This window comes from Talaromyces stipitatus, genomic scaffold, assembly GCF_000003125.1.
Source record: "Talaromyces stipitatus ATCC 10500 scf_1105507295549 genomic scaffold, whole genome shotgun sequence".
Lineage (NCBI taxonomy): Eukaryota > Fungi > Ascomycota > Eurotiomycetes > Eurotiales > Trichocomaceae > Talaromyces > Talaromyces stipitatus.
In genome coordinates this window covers 637872-654325 of record NW_002990117.1, presented here as the reverse complement: position 1 = coordinate 654325, position 16454 = coordinate 637872, and the positions used below count along the sequence as shown (strand labels likewise).

Sequence of the window (16454 nt, the reverse complement as noted above, 5' to 3'; positions counted from 1 at the left end):
GATATCAATGAGAATGTCCATATAAAAAAAAAGATATAGAAACCATACACAGATGCACGTGATTTATATTCGATATCGGTATTTGTTAAAAACCGCTAGTAAGATACTAAGCTAACCCACTCTAGACAAGCGTCTATTGTTATCAACTTATCGCTTATGCCGTCATGTAAGCTTCCACTTGTGAACTTCCCGCTTACTTTCATACAGTGATCTGCTCAACTGACGATTCCTATGGCTTAAAACGGCCTCCTCCTATATCGACTCTCTTCAAAGCCATGAGGGCTTCCTTAACTCTCCTCGATCGCACCTCCCCTGTCGTCAGCAAGCGCAACACATCGCTCGCATCTACGTATCATGGAAGAACAGCAGGCGTATATCTTCCTAGCAGACCCTTTCAACACCGTTTGAAATGAGTTGCAGCATATGTACCTGTTCTGCCAGCAACCGAACGCCTTTCTACTGTCCTACCTGTGCCCGGAGCCAATTGTACATGCTCAGATATGAGAATGCTCGGGTCCTGCTCGAGAAGGAATCGATAGGGAAAGAAATAGAGGCGGCGGTCGCTGGAGAGGCAGACGTACAACGACGACAGCAACATCAACAGCAAGAAATAGAACCGAGTGCGGATAATAATACCCCTCAAGGTCGCAAAGGGAATCCGAAATGGGATGTTCAGGCAGCCCAAACAGAACAGGCTCGGTCATCTGACCGAACCCGAACGATGCGACAATGTGCAGAAACCCTAAGAGCTGAGATCGAGAAACGGAAAGTTCAAGCTCGTCAGATGAAATCCCAGCTGAAACAACGCCGGTCAGATGCAGAGTCTGCAAACTTTCAGCTCGAAGAACGACGAGCTGCTCCCTTGGCGAATATTCAGAATGGGATCAAGAGGACAGAACATCTTTGGCATTCGTTGCATAACAAGACTGCTGAGTCGAGGATATTCCTATGCCGTGAAGCTGCGTATTTGTACGGCCTTCGACAGGATGTTAGCAGAAGAGAAGGTGGGAGAAAGAGTGAGAAGTACTATATTGGAGGTGTTCAGATTATTCATTTGAGACACTTGAACGGTATGTCGTCCGATCCCTCGGTTTTCAGTCTCCCTCTGATGTGTATATACCAGGTACCTCGCCATCGCAATTATCCACTGCTTTATCCAATATATCTCATTTACTCGTACTTGTCTCTCATTACCTTTCCCTTCGACTACCTGCAGAAATCGTCTTACCTCACCGTAATCACGCAACACCGACAATATTTACACCAGCAGCATCATACTCTTCGGCGCAAGATATGGGAGAAATCTACCATCCGTACGGACAACTCAAATCACGTGATACTCGCAAACACCGAGCTCGACCTTTGTCAGTTGGGAAAACTCTCCCAAAACTCGTCAAAGAAGAGCCTGCCACATACGCCCACTTCATAGAAGGTGTTTCCCTCCTGGCCTGGAACGTATCCTGGCTCTGCCGCACTCAGGGACTGAACATCGGATCCGATTCCTGGGAAGACATCTGCAACGTCGGCAAAAACATGTGGCAACTCCTAGTATCACCAACAACGGCCCAAAACGCCACCACTACCGCTAGTACCACCACCATGAGAGCGATATCCAATCGGGATATCGTCTCTGTTCGTCCAAAGAATAACACGAATTCGCAACAGCCAAAGACTATTATCCAAAGAACAAAATCGTTCCCCATGCTGGGACATTATTCCCATGGAACATCTCACTCTTTCCTCGGTGCCTCCGATGGCGTCGAGTTCATGAAGACCTGGAAACTACCCACACCAGCCAAGATAGCGGATAAACTGAAATCAGCCTTGTTGGGTGAAATCGCTAATGCTGAATGGGAGTTGTTGGAGGAAAAGGAATGGGACGATCAGGCGGAAGAAGGTCGAGAGTCAGATGTTGCAAATCCTTCTCAAGACGCTGATCGTAAGACCTCATTGACGATGAGGACTCAAGTCCCCTCGACAGATGCAGCAGATGATAATGCTAGTACCAAACCCATGCATACTTCTCCAACTATCACTACAACTTCAGAGAGTACTAATAGTAGACCTAGTGGGGCAAGTGGGTGGACCAAATTGAAGAGCAAACAGCAAGGTACATGATATGAATAAGGAGGACATGTATATTACGATCACTAGTTACATTTAACCTAATAGATTCTTAGACCGGTATTGAGACTACGTACTAGAATCTACTCAAGAATAGAACTGAATGAACAAAGATTTGATTCTATCGAAGGTCATAACAAGAAAAGAACAGGAGATATTCGAATCACACGAGATATAAAAAAGGAGAACATTCCTCATCGCCAAAACAATCTAGAAGTAGAGAAACCCCGTTTTATGTTGCATAGAAAGAAGAAAAAGAAGCAAAGGGAGAAAATAATGTAGAAATCATTAATTTTGACTCGTACATGACGTTTTTTTCTCTTCTTTCCCTCCTTTCTCTCTCGGATCGTTGGATATAGTCATCAATTTTAATCCTTTTGGATGAAAAAGAAAAATAAACATAGGAAAAAAGTTTCATTATCATTCCGCACTTTTAATTTTTCCTTTTCAGGATTCCCGCAAAATGTTTCAAAGAAATGACCTCAAACTCTCGGACATGGGAAAAACGGTGTTTCAAAACGATTAGCCGTGAAATAGGGTGAGTGGGTAGGTTATTGAGGCTCGGAGGGAGAGAAAAAGGGATGAGGTTCGGTATGAGAGGAAGGATGAATTTAGCGGGTGGCCATAGCCTTGGTGATGAGACGCTTGAGAGCCAACTCCTTCTTCTTCAAGTCATCAGGGGTGGAGTCGTCAATCTCGAGCTGGCCCATGGCGTCGCTCAAAGCAGACTCAATCTTCTCCTTGTTGCCGCGCTTGAGCTTGAGGGACATGGTGGGGTCGGAGATGATTTCCTCAACACGGGAGATGTAGGATTCGAGCTGTTGGCGGGCCTCAAACTTCTTGCTGAATTCCTCGTCGCTGGACTTGAACTTGGCGGCATCTAGAGAAAATGTGTTAGAAGAATTATTCTGAACAGCATTGATAATCGTATGGATACTTACCGCTAATCATCTGTTCGATCTCAGTGCTGGAAAGCTTGCCAACAGCGTTGGAGATGGTGATGTTGGCAGAACGGCCAGAGGACTTCTCGGTAGCAGTAACCTTGAGGATACCGTTGACGTCGACCTCGAAGACGACCTCCAAAGCAGCCTCACCAGCCCTCATGGGAGGGATAGGAGCAAGAGTGAATTCACCAAGAGAGGTGTTGTCCTCGCAGTTGGTACGCTCACCCTGGTAGACAGGGAATTGCACAGTCTGCTGGTTGTCAACAACAGTGGTGAAAGTGCGCTTCTTGATGGTGGGGACGGTTTGACCGCGAGGAACAACGGGAGCGAAGATGTTACCCTCCATGGCGACACCGAGAGAGAGAGGAACAACGTCGAGAAGAAGGAGGTCAGAGGTCTCCTCGGAGGTAGCCTTTCCACTGAGGATACCGGCCTGGACAGCAGCACCGTAGGCAACGGCCTCATCGGGGTTAATGCTCTTCTCAAGCTTCTTTCCGTCGAAGAAGTCACTAAGAAGCTTCTGGATACGGGGAATACGGGTGGATCCACCGACAAGGACAATCTCGTCGACGGCCTTCTTGTCAATGCCAGAGTCCTTCAAGACCTGTTGAACGGGATCCAGAGTGCCAGAGAAAGCCTTGGCGTTGAGGTCCTCGAATCGAGCACGAGTGATCTGAGCATTGAAGTCCTCACCATCGAAGAGAGAGTCAATTTCGACAGTGGTCTGGGTAGCGTTGGAGAGAGTACGCTTAGCACGCTCACAAGCGGTACGGAGACGACGGAGAGCACGAGGGTCACCAGAGAGATCTAGTAAATATTAGCATCAAGTCGAAACTTATAAGGGTACAAGGAGGGATTCAATCTCACCTTTCTTCGTCTTTCTTTGGAATTCCTTCTTGAAGTGCTCCAACAAGTTGGTGTCAAAGTCCTGACCACCAAGGTGAGTATCACCAGCGGTAGCCTTGACAGTGAAGACGCCACCCTGGATGTTCAAGAGGGAAACATCAAAGGTACCACCACCGAGATCGTAGATAAGGACATTACGCTCCTTGTCAGACTTTCCGGAACCCAAACCGTAGGCAATAGCGGCAGCAGTGGGCTCGTTGATGATACGGAGAACGTTCAAACCAGCAATGGCACCGGCATCCTTGGTGGCCTGACGCTGGTTGTCGTTGAAGTAAGCGGGGACGGTGATGACAGCCTTGGAGACCTTCTTGCCGAGCTTGGTCTCAGCAACTTCCTTCATCTATTGGGAATCAGCCATCTATATCCTTTCTGTGAATAGTCAGATCGGTTTACCTTGGTGAGAACCATGGAGGAAATCTCTTGAGGAGAGAAGGTCTTGGTCTCGTTCAAATACTCGACCTCGACGACGGGGTTACCGCCCTGGTCAACGACCTTGAAGGGCCATGACTCGATATCCTTCTTGACGACGGGGTCTTCGAATCGTCGACCAATGAGACGCCTACAAATACATTAGTCTCATGTTTCACGACTATCCACTCGTCAATGAGACGACAAATTTCACATACTTGATATCAAAAATGGTGTTCTGGGGGTTCATGGCAGCCTGATTCTTGGCAGCCTCACCGATAAGACGCTCCTTGTCGGTGAAAGAGACGAAGGAAGGAGTGGTGAAGCTTCCCTGCTCGTTGGCAACTATAAAAGTTCAATCAGAATTTTACGTCTTTGAGGACGACCGGAATCGGGGGAGAAGAGCGTACTGATTTCAACATTGGAGCCCTCATAGTTGGCAACGCAAGAGTAGGTAGTACCTAGGATGAGTCAGTAAGAATGGTTTTTTCAACAATGGCATCTTCTTCTTCATCGTGGAGTTTTGCAGCAACTGATCCCAGCCACACAAGAAAAAGAGCAAACTCACCCAAGTCAATGCCAATGGCACCCTCGTAGACCTCGTCAGACATGATGAAAAGGAAAAACGATCAAAAGGATAAAGAGAGAGAGAGAATAAAAGAAAGAGTACTTTTATGCAACAAACACACAGACACACAAGAAGGTGATGTTGCTTTTGACAGTTATATGTGCAAGACTAAAATTTTTGGCGGGGAGGGGGCAGAAGGCTCTCTCGTCTTTTAAGAAGGAGCGAAAAGTGGAAAATTGCCCTACCGCCTTTTGGTTTTTTGGTTTTTTGAATGAATTTTTTTTTTTATTTTCTTTGGGTCCCGAGGGCCCCACAGTTTACCCGAGTTGGTTGCACATGTTCAGCCGAGAACCAATGAGATAAGCCGAAAGATGGAATCAATACAGCTAGTCTATTTCCAGACTATAGCGGTATCTTTGTGATCCGTCGTTGAAATAAATTACATCTCGAATATCAACAATACTATCAGTGGCATGGCTGAATACTTCAGAATTGCTATTGTACATTCGCTATCAATAAAATCGAAAAGCAGACCAGCAATCGCAAGGTTCGTCTATCATACATTAAGCTAATCACTGGTCGTGAAGCAGCTCAAATCGGTAACCAGTTGGTAATTCAGCTTATCGTACCACTCTGAAAAATACAGTAAGACGCTCAAAACTCTTCTTGTCAGGCCCATTGCCATGGCTATTTCCATTTACCGCTTCATGTCCCCTTGTTCGCAGCGAGACCATTTGGAAGTCAAGTTTCGTCAATCCAGGAGGTAGTCTGATATCGTAGCCCAGTTCGGACGGAGTTGATTGAGGCAGAGGAGCAAGAGGCGCTCTTTGAGGTCCAAAGAGGGCGACCAGTTTCGTTCGCCTTTGCGCTGTGTTCGGAAGTATGCTGAGAGATAGTGACAAGAAGCTTTGAGACGTAGGAATACTGACTACTGCTGACTGCTGTCGCACCACTGGTGACGCGGGAATACTCAGACAGAACTTGGGATGAGGGCCCAAGCTTGGGTGGGATTTTATGGTCAAATTCTTGATCAATGCGTCTGACACGTCTGCGAAATGGGAATAAGTAACTATTAAGAGAAAATGGTTGAATGATTGAAGGAGAACTTACCTTCATTGGGCTTTCGAAATAACGATTGCACAGGAGTGTAGCTTGGACGTTGCTGCGGCACAACCGGCCCAGGTGGCCAGCCCGTAGTCGTCTGCTGAAAACCACCTATCGATGGATTCATGTAGCCCCCTACTCCTGCTGTTGGTGGCATCAGAGTCCGAGATGGAGAGGGGGATATTAATTTGCCGGGCATTGGACTGCCTTGTGCAAGGGCGCCCAATCGTGAAGAGTCTGGAGTATCGCGATGTGCAACTGAATCCTGTCTTTGCACAGAATCACGGTCCATAGATGCTTTTGCCGACGTCTTATCGTCGACAGATGAAGACTTTTGGCCAACGAATTTCAGTGTCAGTCGTGGTTCGGGAGTTTTACTGGTTCCCAATTTGAGTTTAATACGCGTCTCATCTATGGGATCGTCCGGTACAACACTTTTTGCTTCAGCAAGACGACGCTTAAAATGAGCCTGTAACACCCGGTTAGCTTAGTGTACGTTTGGACAATCAGACGAACCACGTACCTCCAGGATATTGACGAGGTCAACGATCTCACTATCTTCTTCATTGAATTCTCGAGCATTTCCCCACACGTATTCCATTTCATCTGCAAATAGTTGCCAAGTTGGAAACGCCGTCTTCTTACTGTGTGGTTTTCTTCCTTCAATGCCTCGGACTTGCTTCAATAAGCTGCGCAAAGAGACTGGATGTTGTATGATTTCGTAATATTCCTTGTACAAGTTCTTGTCAGGCTTGTACAGAAAAGGGGCACCTACTTCCCTTCCTCTGTTGAAAGTCAGTACGTATGTCCAGGACAGGACTATTACATCTGCATATACGAGAAAACGTACCGGTCGTCTCTCAAGTGGATCATTTCTGATATAATCTTATCTTGAGCAAGCTGTATCGTGTCGCCTTCAAAACTCAGCTCCTCTTCCTCGCCTTGGTCCAACGCTTGGTCAGAAGGCTGAGCATCTTCTGCATCGGCATCGACATCTCCTTCCACGTTTTGTTCTTGATTGTCACCGTCTTCTTCAGCATCGTTTTCGGGTGTTTCTGTCGTCTGATTTTGGTCGGGTATAGGCGTCGGGAAGGGTGTGTAATTAGGGTCATTATATGCCGGATTGATTTTCGGCATGGTGCCTGTAACGATCTTTCGAATACGCTCTGCATCAGCAAAAAGCATAGTACCTTTCTCGTTGTACTTTTTCGCATTGCTAACCAGTCGCTTGAGGTCACTCTCAAGCTCGGTGAGATTCGCATATCGGTACTTGTTTAATTTCTCCTGTTTTCAGGATGTAGTTAGTTATGGGATGATCTGATGATCGCGTCTTACGCGCTTCATTACGACCATGGATGTACTTTGGTGACTTACTATCACTTGGTTCAAAGATATCGGAAGACCGATCACTTTGTAATAATCCGGATATTTCTTCTATGACCAACGTCAGCTATACTCCCAGCTTGTGCGATGAGGTATGCATCCTTACCTTGTCCGGAAGCTCAAAGAAGTTATTCGCGATAATACGTCCGCTTGGAAAGTGTCAGAAGACCTTCACCAAAAAATGACTTGCGAAAATAACTAGTACCTCTTGTCTGTCGCATTTTTGATATCGTCTATAAGCTTCAGTCCGACTTTTGTAGTCTTTTGTGGGGTTTCGATCTCGTCGGCCTTGTCATCCTATATTGTAGAAATGGACCGTCAGCTTCTGAATCAGTTGAGGAAACCAGCTAGTGGTAATAAGCTCTTGTAATTAATCTGCAGATACCGCTCGGCAGCAGGACCATACGCGACTCTTAATACACTCCTAGGGAAAACTCACAGACACTTTGCGCCGTTTAGACTCGGGCAAAGCCGTAGGCTCTGGGCCAGTGGAAGTGAACTTGCGCCTCATGCTCATCCTGGGCTACGGAATAAGCATGAGCTCTCATCAAAGAAATCGTAGCAACGTTATGTCACGTCACACACGGGCTTTGCGCCAATGAATCGAACGAATTCAGGGCAAAAAGGATCGGATATCCAAAAGGAGTGCTGAATTGCGACCCGACTTATGTTGTCAATAGAATGAAATTAATGACGGGTCTGTCAGCGCAAAGGATGTTGTGGCGAGACGATGGCTCTCGAATTGGATGTTCTTTGGAGGGAACGCGCGCGGAGTTCTGGACGAGATAGAAGGTCAAGGCACCAAGGCACCAAGGCTGCCAGGCACGCGAGCGGAAAGTGTCGGTTTCGGTATTGTTACCGGTACGACAATACGTAAAAATACGTCATTTTCCGCCGAGTGTGCCCTGCTAATATGGGCTATTTGCTTATATTACTGTAAACAAATGGTAAACATGAAACAATAAACACAAATTGGGGAAACTATTTAGTATTCTTTCAATCTTCAGTCCAGTCCCGCCAGAATTATTCCCCCTCACTCTCCTTTCAACTTCATACTGCTTTGAATATCTCCTGTCTTTTTCTGCTATTCCATTTTCATCTCATTGTCGCTCATTCCCTGAAGATAAGAAGAAGAAAAAGCTTGGGATTAAAAACCACAAGAATGGCCGACATCGACATTTCCAGACGCAACAAGAAGCCCCGCCCATTGCTCGAGACGGAGCGGGAGAGACTGGAAGAATTCATCGACGCGATCCATTACTCCGCCAGGTAGGAATGTTTTGTCTCGTGCTCTGCGGGGATTTGGGTGTTTGCTTGGTGCTAATCCATCATTTTAAGGTATTCCGACAATGAATACGAGTATCGACACGTGCAACTGCCCAAGAACATGCTTAAAAAGATCCCTCAAGAATATTTCGATACTTCCAAAGGTACTTTGAAGCTACTCTGGGAGGAAGAATGGCGTGGCCTTGGCATAACTCAGGTATGTCCATTAGAAAGATTGTTGTTTGCGCTTTTGTGCAAGGTAGTAACGATTTGATAGAGCTTGGGTTGGGAGCATTACGAAGTTCATGAACCAGAACCACACATCCTCCTATTCAAGTAAGGCTGTGACCGAGCGAATTCGTGTCTATCTGGCAAGACTGATCAATTCCAGGCGACCTATCAACTACCAACCTCCTGCTGCGCAATAAACAAAGCAACCTTCGACCTCATTCGCGCCGTGTCCCAATCCCCTCTCCTCGGTGACGAAGGACTTACCAACATGATAATTGTTCACGAATTAATTAATGAAATTTATTTGAGATAATACTCGGGGTTACAATGGATGCCTTTGCTTTCTTTTTCTTCTTTGCCGAGACGTGGAAATGATTTGCTATTTTGCATCTAGCCTGTTGTTTTCTTTCCTCAGAACCACCCGACCTGCTTTTACAATTTTGGCAGGAAGTGACTCTGTATTAGTCTTCAAACGACATTATTGCGAAGCCACTCATCCCACTGGTCGGCAGTGAAACTGCTGCTGATGCTTCTCTCTTCGATACCCTGCGCGGATGATGCCGGGTTAGTATCATTTTCTCATCTGCGACGTCCATTGGGCGTCGCACGCGGACATTGGGATCATGGAGTACTCACGTCGAAAAAGACAGTAGGAGTGACATGCACGCCTATAACGCGATTTGCCTGGGAAACATGTTAATAGGATACCCTACTTATTTAATGCGGTAATATGAATTATCAAGAATTTGTGAACAACGAAAACACCAGAAGAAAAGTACTTGCCTTGACCATCAATTTCATATCATTCGTCACCCCATTTCCCTTATTCGCAGCTTCATCAGCTTCCTTGATTATAAGCAGATCAAAAACTTTCTTCTCGTCCACCCCGACAGTAGCTGCCAACGCCGCAAGACGTTTGTATGTTTCGTTCCTAGTCTCATTGACAACTTTCTCGTCAAAGTACTCCTTCTGGCTATTGAAAAGGGCCTGACTGAATTCCCAAAATTTCTCAGGCGCAATTTTAAGGACTGCAGCACCAGCTTCGTGGACGAGGGTGGATGATGGGTGCCATGGCTGGATTTGCTGCTTGAAGATTACTTGTACATTGGAGCTGTATCTTTTTGCGATGATTGGTTTCACGGAGGTGTAGAATGTGTTGAAGAGCTTCGCAGAGAACTATTTGTCCGTTATTTAGTTGGTCGGCCATTCTTGAATAGATAAGAGGTACGCATTTAATACCGGGCAAACGTAGTCGAGATCTATAACACACTATAAGTATATCATTGATGGCTCGATTGTGTTATCACTTACACAGCTCAATGGTATGCGGGGTGTTGTCTATATTTGCAGCGGCCAATTTCTGGCCCTTGAATTTTGGTGGGAGAGACATCGTGTGGTATGAAGCTTCAGATGGTGATTGTTTAATTTTCTGAATGTCGCTGGAGGGGCAAGGAGGGGAATACGATTTATTTATATGCATTCCGTCATCAACGTCATTTACACGTGCTGAGGCTAGATCAGATCTACCCGCCGTCTCCGAAACTTACTTTTCTGGAAAAATCAATATTCTATTTGCTTCAAAGCCAGTATGGATAAAATTCGCTAACACGGGAAACACCAAAGATGCAGCAATGTGACGACATATGAAAGGGTATTTCGTGCAATGGACGGTTGAGCCGACACGGCTCTGATGCAATGTGCCTGAACTGCCTTGAATGTCGACTTGGTAGTATGTCAGCCGGGTGTAGATAACTTTTCGGGTTATGGTGATGTGACCTTCGCCCGAGGCGCTATGTCCTGTTCCCATCTGGAGGTGTATATGTGCATATGACTTATGTATCTCAAGTCCGCCTCGAGAACTAATAGTCCTTGTAGTCGTCAAAGAGAAAACATCAATGTATCATTCACGATGATATCCGAGTGGTGACTGATTATATGGCCGAAGATCCTTGAGATCAACCATCAAGGAGCACCATTTCTTTTCGGCGGGATCATATTCACCGCGAACCTCGACTCTGCATTCTCCCTTGCCGCCCTTGATACCTATTGGTCCACTTAAATAGAAAACACCGCGCGGGGGTACCTTGCGTTGTAGCGCTCTATTTCTCTTGAAATGGAGATTGAAAGCAAGGTAGGCGACATAGAAATCAGAACCTTTGTACTGGGAAGAGAGGCTCTGCATCAAAGAGAGTATTTTGGGCGTGCGAGAAGTATCGGGCTGAGGCTGAGATCTAGTCGTATCCGACATCCCTGACGCGGCCGATCGGTTGATCTCTTCAGCAGCACCCGAAGAAAGTGACTTTTCCCAGTCTGCAAAATTCTGTAAACTGACGTTCGTCGATGGGCTCATGTCTGATTGAATATCCATATTCTTTATTTTCATGATGGCCTCTTTTGTAGAGCGCTCCTCATCTGCTCCGAGATAGTTTTTGAATCGTTGCACTTTTCGTTTCCATAGAACCTTACCAGCCGCAAGCACTGCAGAGGCTACAGCGGAAGGGAAAAGTGCTGCTGTGAGCAACTGACCTTGCTCGCGAGGAATGGGCTTTGATATCAAGGTCGCCTCATTATCCACGATTGCTAGACTATAACATTGCGCGGGTGGTTAGAGACCATAACTACAATGCAAAATGGCAGGATTCTTACCCGAGGGTTTCATATTGCGGCGGAGCACGGTACGGACAGTGAACCATCAGCCAACTATCCGAAACTCTCAATGGCTTTCCTCCAAGAAGATGTACGAATTCCCGTTGCGTTGATAACTTGGCAAGCACCAGCGTTTGCAACTCCTCTAGAAAAAGGTAAACGATCAGTTTCTAGTCCTTGTTCAGAGATCTCGGTTCCAATCCTCACTTCTCAAGGTATCCATCTTTTGCTTGTCGCGAGCATATTCTTGGAAAGTCTTCCATTCTGGATCGCTTCCCTTGTAAAGTTCACCAGGACGAAGACGAGGCCAACTCAGAGGTATGAATGAGGCATCCTCAACCTCGTCATCATCAAGAATCTTTCCATTCCCCTCAATAATCCTACCTTCACTCAATGCTCTGGGAGAACCGCTAGAGGCGGATTCGCTCACAGTACTTCCATCCAATTGCAAATATACCAGAGTAGTCCAGACATGGAATGCGACACCGTAAGCGAGGACACTAGTAGCAAATCGTCTAGAGCGCAATTAGTCTCATGACACTTGACGATTCCACTATTTCATACTAACCTGAACCATGGCCTCCTAATTCTCACGGGAACACTTACTATCCTGGTGGACCCGGTGGTGAATGCCCGACACTGGCGGAGGTATCGAGGATTGCGAGGGAGATAGCGCAACCAGATCATTGCCGGATATGTATTCGAATAGATGAATATGTGGACATGGCGATATTCTAAATGTCAGGTCAAAGTTGACTCCTAATTGATGGAAGGCCAAATGTTGTTTCTTTGATTTTGTCAGCACGTGATTAAAGGCGGGAGACCGCGCCAAGTTATCGTCCAACGGCGATAGCTACTGGTTAACTACGACATAACTCTCCACCCTCAACAAGAACGATATCTTATGCGACACCAGCGAAGGGGATACATTCGAAGCGACCCTCCCGTACTTTATGATTCCACTTGTTCTGGATTACAATATACGGCCTAAATAAGCCATCGACTGGCTTATACACCATTTCGACACCCGCTGTATAGAGTCAACATGTGGCATACACTGAAGCTTCTTCTTCCCTGTCTGGCCGCAGTAGCCACTGCTGCGTCCAGTTCAAGAGCTGGAGCTATACTTTTACTCGATGCAAATCAAGAGTCGACCACTCCTTTCACCCGAGATGCGGTCCCTGAAGACGTTGCGAGATTATTGTTGCAGCAACGGATGCTGTCCACCCAGATCATCACACCTAATAACAACCTGGTCCTTGCGAAACCTGTTCTACAGCTCCTGAACAAATATGGAGGGAATCAATACAACCTGTTCCAGGATGCGCCTGTTAGTGAACAACAGAAGCTGCTCGTGGTGGTGGAAGGGATTGTGAAAGATAGTAGTAAGTTAGTTATCTGATGCTAGCTATGCTGCTATGGTGTAATGCTATTTTACACAACGGACGCAGGGAAGCTGATAAAGGACATTGAAACAGCTGATCTTACTCTCCAAACGCCAAATGTCGCTATGAATCTGCCTCGAATTCCAACAGATTTCGTTGACAGCATCTTCATGGATTCCATGTCAGCATGGAAATACTGTGAATACAAAACCAAGTCGTACGATGATTTTCAGGTACGTAACGGCACCCAAGGCAGAGCTTCCTGGAGTGAACTTATTGGTTGACCATCTTATTAGGGGCTTCAAACTTGTCTATATCAGCATCCAACCTTCGTTGGCTCCCCTCAGAAGACAATCGCCCAGTTACTCGAAAAGTTACCTTTGTCGTCACTCGAAGCTTGGTCCGATGCCGCCGGTAGCAAGGAGATACTCAGACTGCGATTCAAGGTATGTTCCGCTAAGATTCAGTTTTACTCGACCAGCTCTAACAAACATATTTAGGAGCACCTTGATGATGCCGCCATGGCAGCCCGATTCTTAGCCTCACTTTCATCGCTTTTCGACAGCCACGAACGAACAATCCTCCTCGTCCCACAGCAACAAAGCTCACCCACTCGCAAATTAAACACAAGGAAAAGCATATACTCAACTTCCAGACCCGAGTCTTACCGCGTCCAGTCCCGCAGGAGCCAAAACCCTGGACTGTCATCAGCAGCCGACTTCCCCTCAACACTAATGCCAGTCTGCCACAGCACAAACGATTCCTGCACCAGTTCCACAAACACCTGCTCCGGCCACGGCGTCTGCTACCTCAAATCCGGTGGAGTCAAGGATAACGACTGCTACGCATGTAAATGTGACTCGGAGTGGGGTGGTCCTGCATGCCAAAAGGTGGATATTAGCACGCAGTTTTTCCTTATTGGGACGGTGAGTGTTCTTGCTGTCTTGGCTATTGCTGGTGGAATTAGTATGTTGTTCAGTGTTGGACAGGAGGAGTTACCGAGTGTTATAAGTGCGGGTGTTAGCTCGGTGAGGGTTTCGAGGTGAATAGATAGATCTTTGTGAGTGGGAAGGAAGATGATGATTCAAGTTTTTGATTATGGTCCTTTGTTCTTACTGTTTGGGGAGATATATCATTGATTTCAAATTTCGCGGTTGCGCCAGTTAATGAGTGAAATGTATAAATACTACTCTTTTTCGATTACAACTTGATTTTTATAACCATGATATAAAGGATTTTTTGAACTAATGCGAGATCCATTTTTGCTGCAGATGCCAACTAGCAAATTCAATTGCTTGATAAGGGGGTACTTGTTGACTATCCAACGAAGATTGCAGTCATGACAAAGAATAGCCCGTAGGCAGATCGTCCTAGAAACACCATTGCTGAACAAAAGAAAAGGAAGAGAAAATCCACGTATACATACGTTGCCCGTACCAGATTGGCAATAAGATGATATCAAGATACCATCAACCGATACCACACTGAACGCCAAGCCAAAACCAATAGAAGAAAAGTAATCACGTACATATGCAACCTGACATTGAGTGAAAAGGGAGATGATGAACCTGCACTTAAGATAGGTGGATAGGAGATTCGTTAGGATTGAGTAAAGGGTATGATTGAGGATCGAGAGGAAGGGAAAAGAGATAAGGCCGGCAGAAATGTTTGTTGATATCCGATAGAAGGACAAAGCCTAGTAGTATTACACTTGTGGAGTTGTACCAGCCTCCAACTGACCGGGTGTGCGAACCCCAGCATTTTGAGAACTTGATTGACGATTTGATGCACGCCAAAAGTTAAGTCTCGGTACCCATGCGGCGGTTCGTCTTACACCATTTCGCTCACTGGGTGGTACGTTCGACGAGGGTTGAATCTCACTTCTCGAGCCCCGAGCAGACCTTGGATCTGAATTTTCTGGTACTGCCACTGTTGAACGCGTGAAGAAATACGTCCTTGTTCTGAATGGATTAATGATAAATGCTGCTTGCGGGGGTCTCAAAGCAGCGGCGGTCCGGCCTGTTGTTCGACGTCCTCCTGGTCGAGCATTTTCCGTGACTGCTTCCTGTCCCTCAGGTCGTGGTTTAGGAACATAGTAATCGGCTTTACAGAGAGGACAACAAGCTCGGCGGCTAGTTAACCAAGGATCGAGACACGAAGCGTGGAAAGCGTGACCACATGTCAGACCACGAACATCATCGTCATCTTCAATAGTATCAAGGCAGATTGCACAAGAGTCACCAGGACTGGGCAACAACTCCGCCGGAACAGCTCCTTGAATGGGATCATCATGATCGTCGTGCAAGTCCTCTTCATCTGGTGGATGTACATCGCTAATAACGTCGGCATCAGCAGCTCTTGGTTGAGTTTCAGTGCTCGTAATTTCCTTCGAGTCCGAGATCACACTTATTTGTTGCTGGGTCACAGGACTAGACGGTTCGCTCACAACCGAGTCAGTACGCTCGTGGTCTTTTGTTGGCGCATAGGCTTCAATGTGTTTCGCAGTTACGGATGAGTTATCTGGGTGATTTTGTTCACTCTCGCCAGCCTTTGGCGTCTCGGGTCTGTTCGTAGGTGCAGCAATTCCTCCTTCGCTAGGAAGGCCCCTATCAGCGCGAGATGATCGCCAAGCTTTGTATTTCATCAATGGGAACCTCTCGTTCACATCCTCCATTGACATCAATTTTTTCTCCCTTCTCCGTCGGTGCGGTCGAGGCACAGCCGTCAAATCAATAGGTTCCCCGGTTTCTTCATTTCGTAATTGTCGATTTCGTTGATTATATCTGAAGCAATATTTCACGCCGACAATAATCCTAAATTCGCATCAAAGTTTTCAAATATTAACGCTCCAAAGGTCAAAAGTCACCAACACAGTGCATGTACTGACCATAAGTTCGTAAAGACCACGCCAAAACCAAGAGCAACAAAGAAGAGTAATGGAGAACTGCTTGGGCCTCCTCCTCCTCCTCCTCCTCCTCCTCCTCCACCGCCACTGGTGGAAGTGCTGGTCGGGGGAGCAGTAGAGGTCGTTGAGATCGAAGTAGTGGAAGACATTTCCTTGGATGATGCGTAAAAAGGAAATTTAGAGGTCGTAAATCGTACTGGAAAATGTTTTCAGAAAGTGATAGACACTGACTCTGCTCAAGATGCCGCTAGATATTTTGTGTTAATGTTGCCCGGATACTGTCGGGTCCTGACTCGATAGTTGAGTTGGCTGGGATCGCGCAAGGGCAAGTTCGTACAGCGACAACCCTAACTACTACGCCAGCGAGCTAATAACGTATCGTAGCATCGCATTGGGATATCATAGCATGGAGTTGGAGTTCATCTAATCGCGCAAACGAGACGGAATCAAACAGATATCCCTCCCACTGGAATGGTTTCGGATGTAGTCAGCCACAGCCGTGAAATTGGACCCCAACTATGGAGTATGTTGGCCGTTACCAAGGCCGAGTTGTCCTATCTGTCCGTTAAGCTGACGGGATCGGG

At 46.5% G+C, this 16454-nt stretch overlaps 8 protein-coding genes across 12 annotated transcripts, besides 1 other annotated feature; 3 read left to right on the top strand and 5 right to left on the bottom strand.

The window, feature by feature from the left end:
* Window positions 1-275: 275 nt before the first annotated feature.
* Window positions 276-2186, top strand: TSTA_011130 (uncharacterized protein; the record flags this gene model as incomplete). Its single annotated transcript, XM_002483190.1, has 3 exons — window positions 276-349; window positions 442-1070; window positions 1124-2186. The coding sequence occupies 3 exons, from the start codon at window positions 276-278 to the stop codon at window positions 2116-2118; spliced, it is 1698 nt and encodes a 565-aa protein (XP_002483235.1). The 3' UTR covers window positions 2119-2186.
* Window positions 2187-2233: 47 nt separating this feature from the next.
* Window positions 2234-5193, bottom strand: TSTA_011120 (Hsp70 chaperone (HscA), putative). Of its 3 annotated transcripts, XM_002483188.1 has the most exons (8): window positions 4951-5193; window positions 4793-4843; window positions 4601-4727; window positions 4368-4533; window positions 3936-4314; window positions 3334-3875; window positions 3066-3273; window positions 2234-3004 (listed from the first exon to the last, which is right to left on the bottom strand). In XM_002483188.1, the coding sequence occupies exons 1-8, from the start codon at window positions 4991-4993 to the stop codon at window positions 2736-2738; spliced, it is 1785 nt and encodes a 594-aa protein (XP_002483233.1). In that variant the 5' UTR covers window positions 4994-5193; the 3' UTR covers window positions 2234-2735. The 3 variants fall into 3 exon arrangements, with proteins under 3 accessions (XP_002483233.1, XP_002483232.1, XP_002483234.1); XM_002483187.1 differs by having other exon boundaries at window positions 3066-3875; XM_002483189.1 differs by lacking the exons at window positions 4368-4533; window positions 4601-4727; window positions 4793-4843; window positions 4951-5193 and having other exon boundaries at window positions 3066-3875; window positions 3936-4342.
* A 211-nt stretch (window positions 5194-5404) lies between these two features.
* TSTA_011110 (polybromo-1, putative) lies at window positions 5405-7954 on the bottom strand (the record flags this gene model as incomplete). Its single annotated transcript, XM_002483186.1, has 8 exons — window positions 5405-5998; window positions 6061-6523; window positions 6578-6839; window positions 6905-7338; window positions 7429-7488; window positions 7544-7586; window positions 7643-7734; window positions 7877-7954. The coding sequence occupies 8 exons, from the start codon at window positions 7952-7954 to the stop codon at window positions 5571-5573; spliced, it is 1860 nt and encodes a 619-aa protein (XP_002483231.1). The 3' UTR covers window positions 5405-5570.
* Window positions 7955-8442: 488 nt separating this feature from the next.
* Window positions 8443-9685, top strand: TSTA_011100 (cell cycle regulatory protein Cks/Suc1, putative). Its single transcript, XM_002483185.1, has 4 exons — window positions 8443-8706; window positions 8776-8920; window positions 8981-9039; window positions 9095-9685. Exons 1-4 carry the CDS (start codon window positions 8600-8602, stop codon window positions 9129-9131), a joined length of 348 nt encoding a protein of 115 aa, XP_002483230.1. The 5' UTR covers window positions 8443-8599; the 3' UTR covers window positions 9132-9685.
* TSTA_011090 (uncharacterized protein) lies at window positions 9217-10375 on the bottom strand. Of its 2 annotated transcripts, XM_002483183.1 has the most exons (5): window positions 10246-10375; window positions 10174-10193; window positions 9718-10110; window positions 9571-9618; window positions 9217-9480 (listed from the first exon to the last, which is right to left on the bottom strand). In XM_002483183.1, the coding sequence occupies exons 1-5, from the start codon at window positions 10322-10324 to the stop codon at window positions 9403-9405; spliced, it is 618 nt and encodes a 205-aa protein (XP_002483228.1). In that variant the 5' UTR covers window positions 10325-10375; the 3' UTR covers window positions 9217-9402. The 2 variants fall into 2 exon arrangements, with proteins under 2 accessions (XP_002483228.1, XP_002483229.1); XM_002483184.1 differs by having other exon boundaries at window positions 9217-9618.
* Window positions 10376-10485: 110 nt separating this feature from the next.
* Window positions 10486-12267, bottom strand: TSTA_011080 (uncharacterized protein; the record flags this gene model as incomplete). Its single annotated transcript, XM_002483182.1, has 4 exons — window positions 10486-11519; window positions 11581-11725; window positions 11788-12095; window positions 12149-12267. 4 exons carry the CDS (start codon window positions 12265-12267, stop codon window positions 10835-10837), a joined length of 1257 nt encoding a protein of 418 aa, XP_002483227.1. The 3' UTR covers window positions 10486-10834.
* A 194-nt stretch (window positions 12268-12461) lies between these two features.
* On the top strand, window positions 12462-14166 carry TSTA_011070 (uncharacterized protein). Of its 2 annotated transcripts, XM_002483180.1 has the most exons (4): window positions 12462-12965; window positions 13059-13198; window positions 13262-13411; window positions 13466-14166. In XM_002483180.1, the coding sequence occupies exons 1-4, from the start codon at window positions 12626-12628 to the stop codon at window positions 14009-14011; spliced, it is 1176 nt and encodes a 391-aa protein (XP_002483225.1). In that variant the 5' UTR covers window positions 12462-12625; the 3' UTR covers window positions 14012-14166. The 2 variants fall into 2 exon arrangements, with proteins under 2 accessions (XP_002483225.1, XP_002483226.1); XM_002483181.1 differs by having other exon boundaries at window positions 12462-13198.
* Window positions 14167-14181: 15 nt separating this feature from the next.
* On the bottom strand, window positions 14182-16019 carry TSTA_011060 (RING finger domain protein, putative; the record flags this gene model as incomplete). The annotated part of the gene is made up of 2 exons (XM_002483179.1): window positions 14182-15778; window positions 15853-16019. The coding sequence occupies 2 exons, from the start codon at window positions 16017-16019 to the stop codon at window positions 14671-14673; spliced, it is 1275 nt and encodes a 424-aa protein (XP_002483224.1). The 3' UTR covers window positions 14182-14670.
* Window positions 15919-15950: a microsatellite.
* Window positions 16020-16454: the final 435 nt, after the last annotated feature.

Bases quoted from the DNA above. Each gene is read 5' to 3' on its own strand.
- TSTA_011120 (XM_002483187.1), bottom strand. From the start codon at position 4,993: ATGTCTGACGAGGTCTACGAGGGTGCCATTGGCATTGACTTGG. The intron at 4,728-4,792 runs GTACGCTCTTCT...GAACTTTTATAG, and splicing joins GGGCTCCAATGTTGAAATCA to TTGCCAACGAGCAGGGAAGC. The intron at 3,876-3,935 runs GTGAGATTGAAT...AATATTTACTAG, and splicing joins CCAAAGAAAGACGAAGAAAG to ATCTCTCTGGTGACCCTCGT.
- TSTA_011100 (XM_002483185.1), top strand. From the start codon at position 8,600: ATGGCCGACATCGACATTTCCAGACGCAACAAGAAGCCCCGCCCATTG. The intron at 8,707-8,775 runs GTAGGAATGTTT...CATCATTTTAAG, and splicing joins GCGATCCATTACTCCGCCAG to GTATTCCGACAATGAATACG. The intron at 9,040-9,094 runs GTAAGGCTGTGA...GATCAATTCCAG, and splicing joins CCACACATCCTCCTATTCAA to GCGACCTATCAACTACCAAC.
- TSTA_011090 (XM_002483183.1), bottom strand. From the start codon at position 10,324: ATGTCTCTCCCACCAAAATTCAAGGGCCAGAAATTGGCCGCTGCAAAT. The intron at 10,194-10,245 runs GTAAGTGATAAC...AGTGTGTTATAG, and splicing joins CCCGCATACCATTGAGCTGT to ATCTCGACTACGTTTGCCCG. The intron at 9,619-9,717 runs GCAAGTACTTTT...CATGTTTCCCAG, and splicing joins ATATGAAATTGATGGTCAAG to GCAAATCGCGTTATAGGCGT.
- TSTA_011070 (XM_002483180.1), top strand. From the start codon at position 12,626: ATGTGGCATACACTGAAGCTTCTTCTTCCCTGTCTGGCCGCAGTAGCC. The intron at 12,966-13,058 runs GTAAGTTAGTTA...ACATTGAAACAG, and splicing joins AGGGATTGTGAAAGATAGTA to CTGATCTTACTCTCCAAACG. The intron at 13,412-13,465 runs GTATGTTCCGCT...AAACATATTTAG, and splicing joins TACTCAGACTGCGATTCAAG to GAGCACCTTGATGATGCCGC.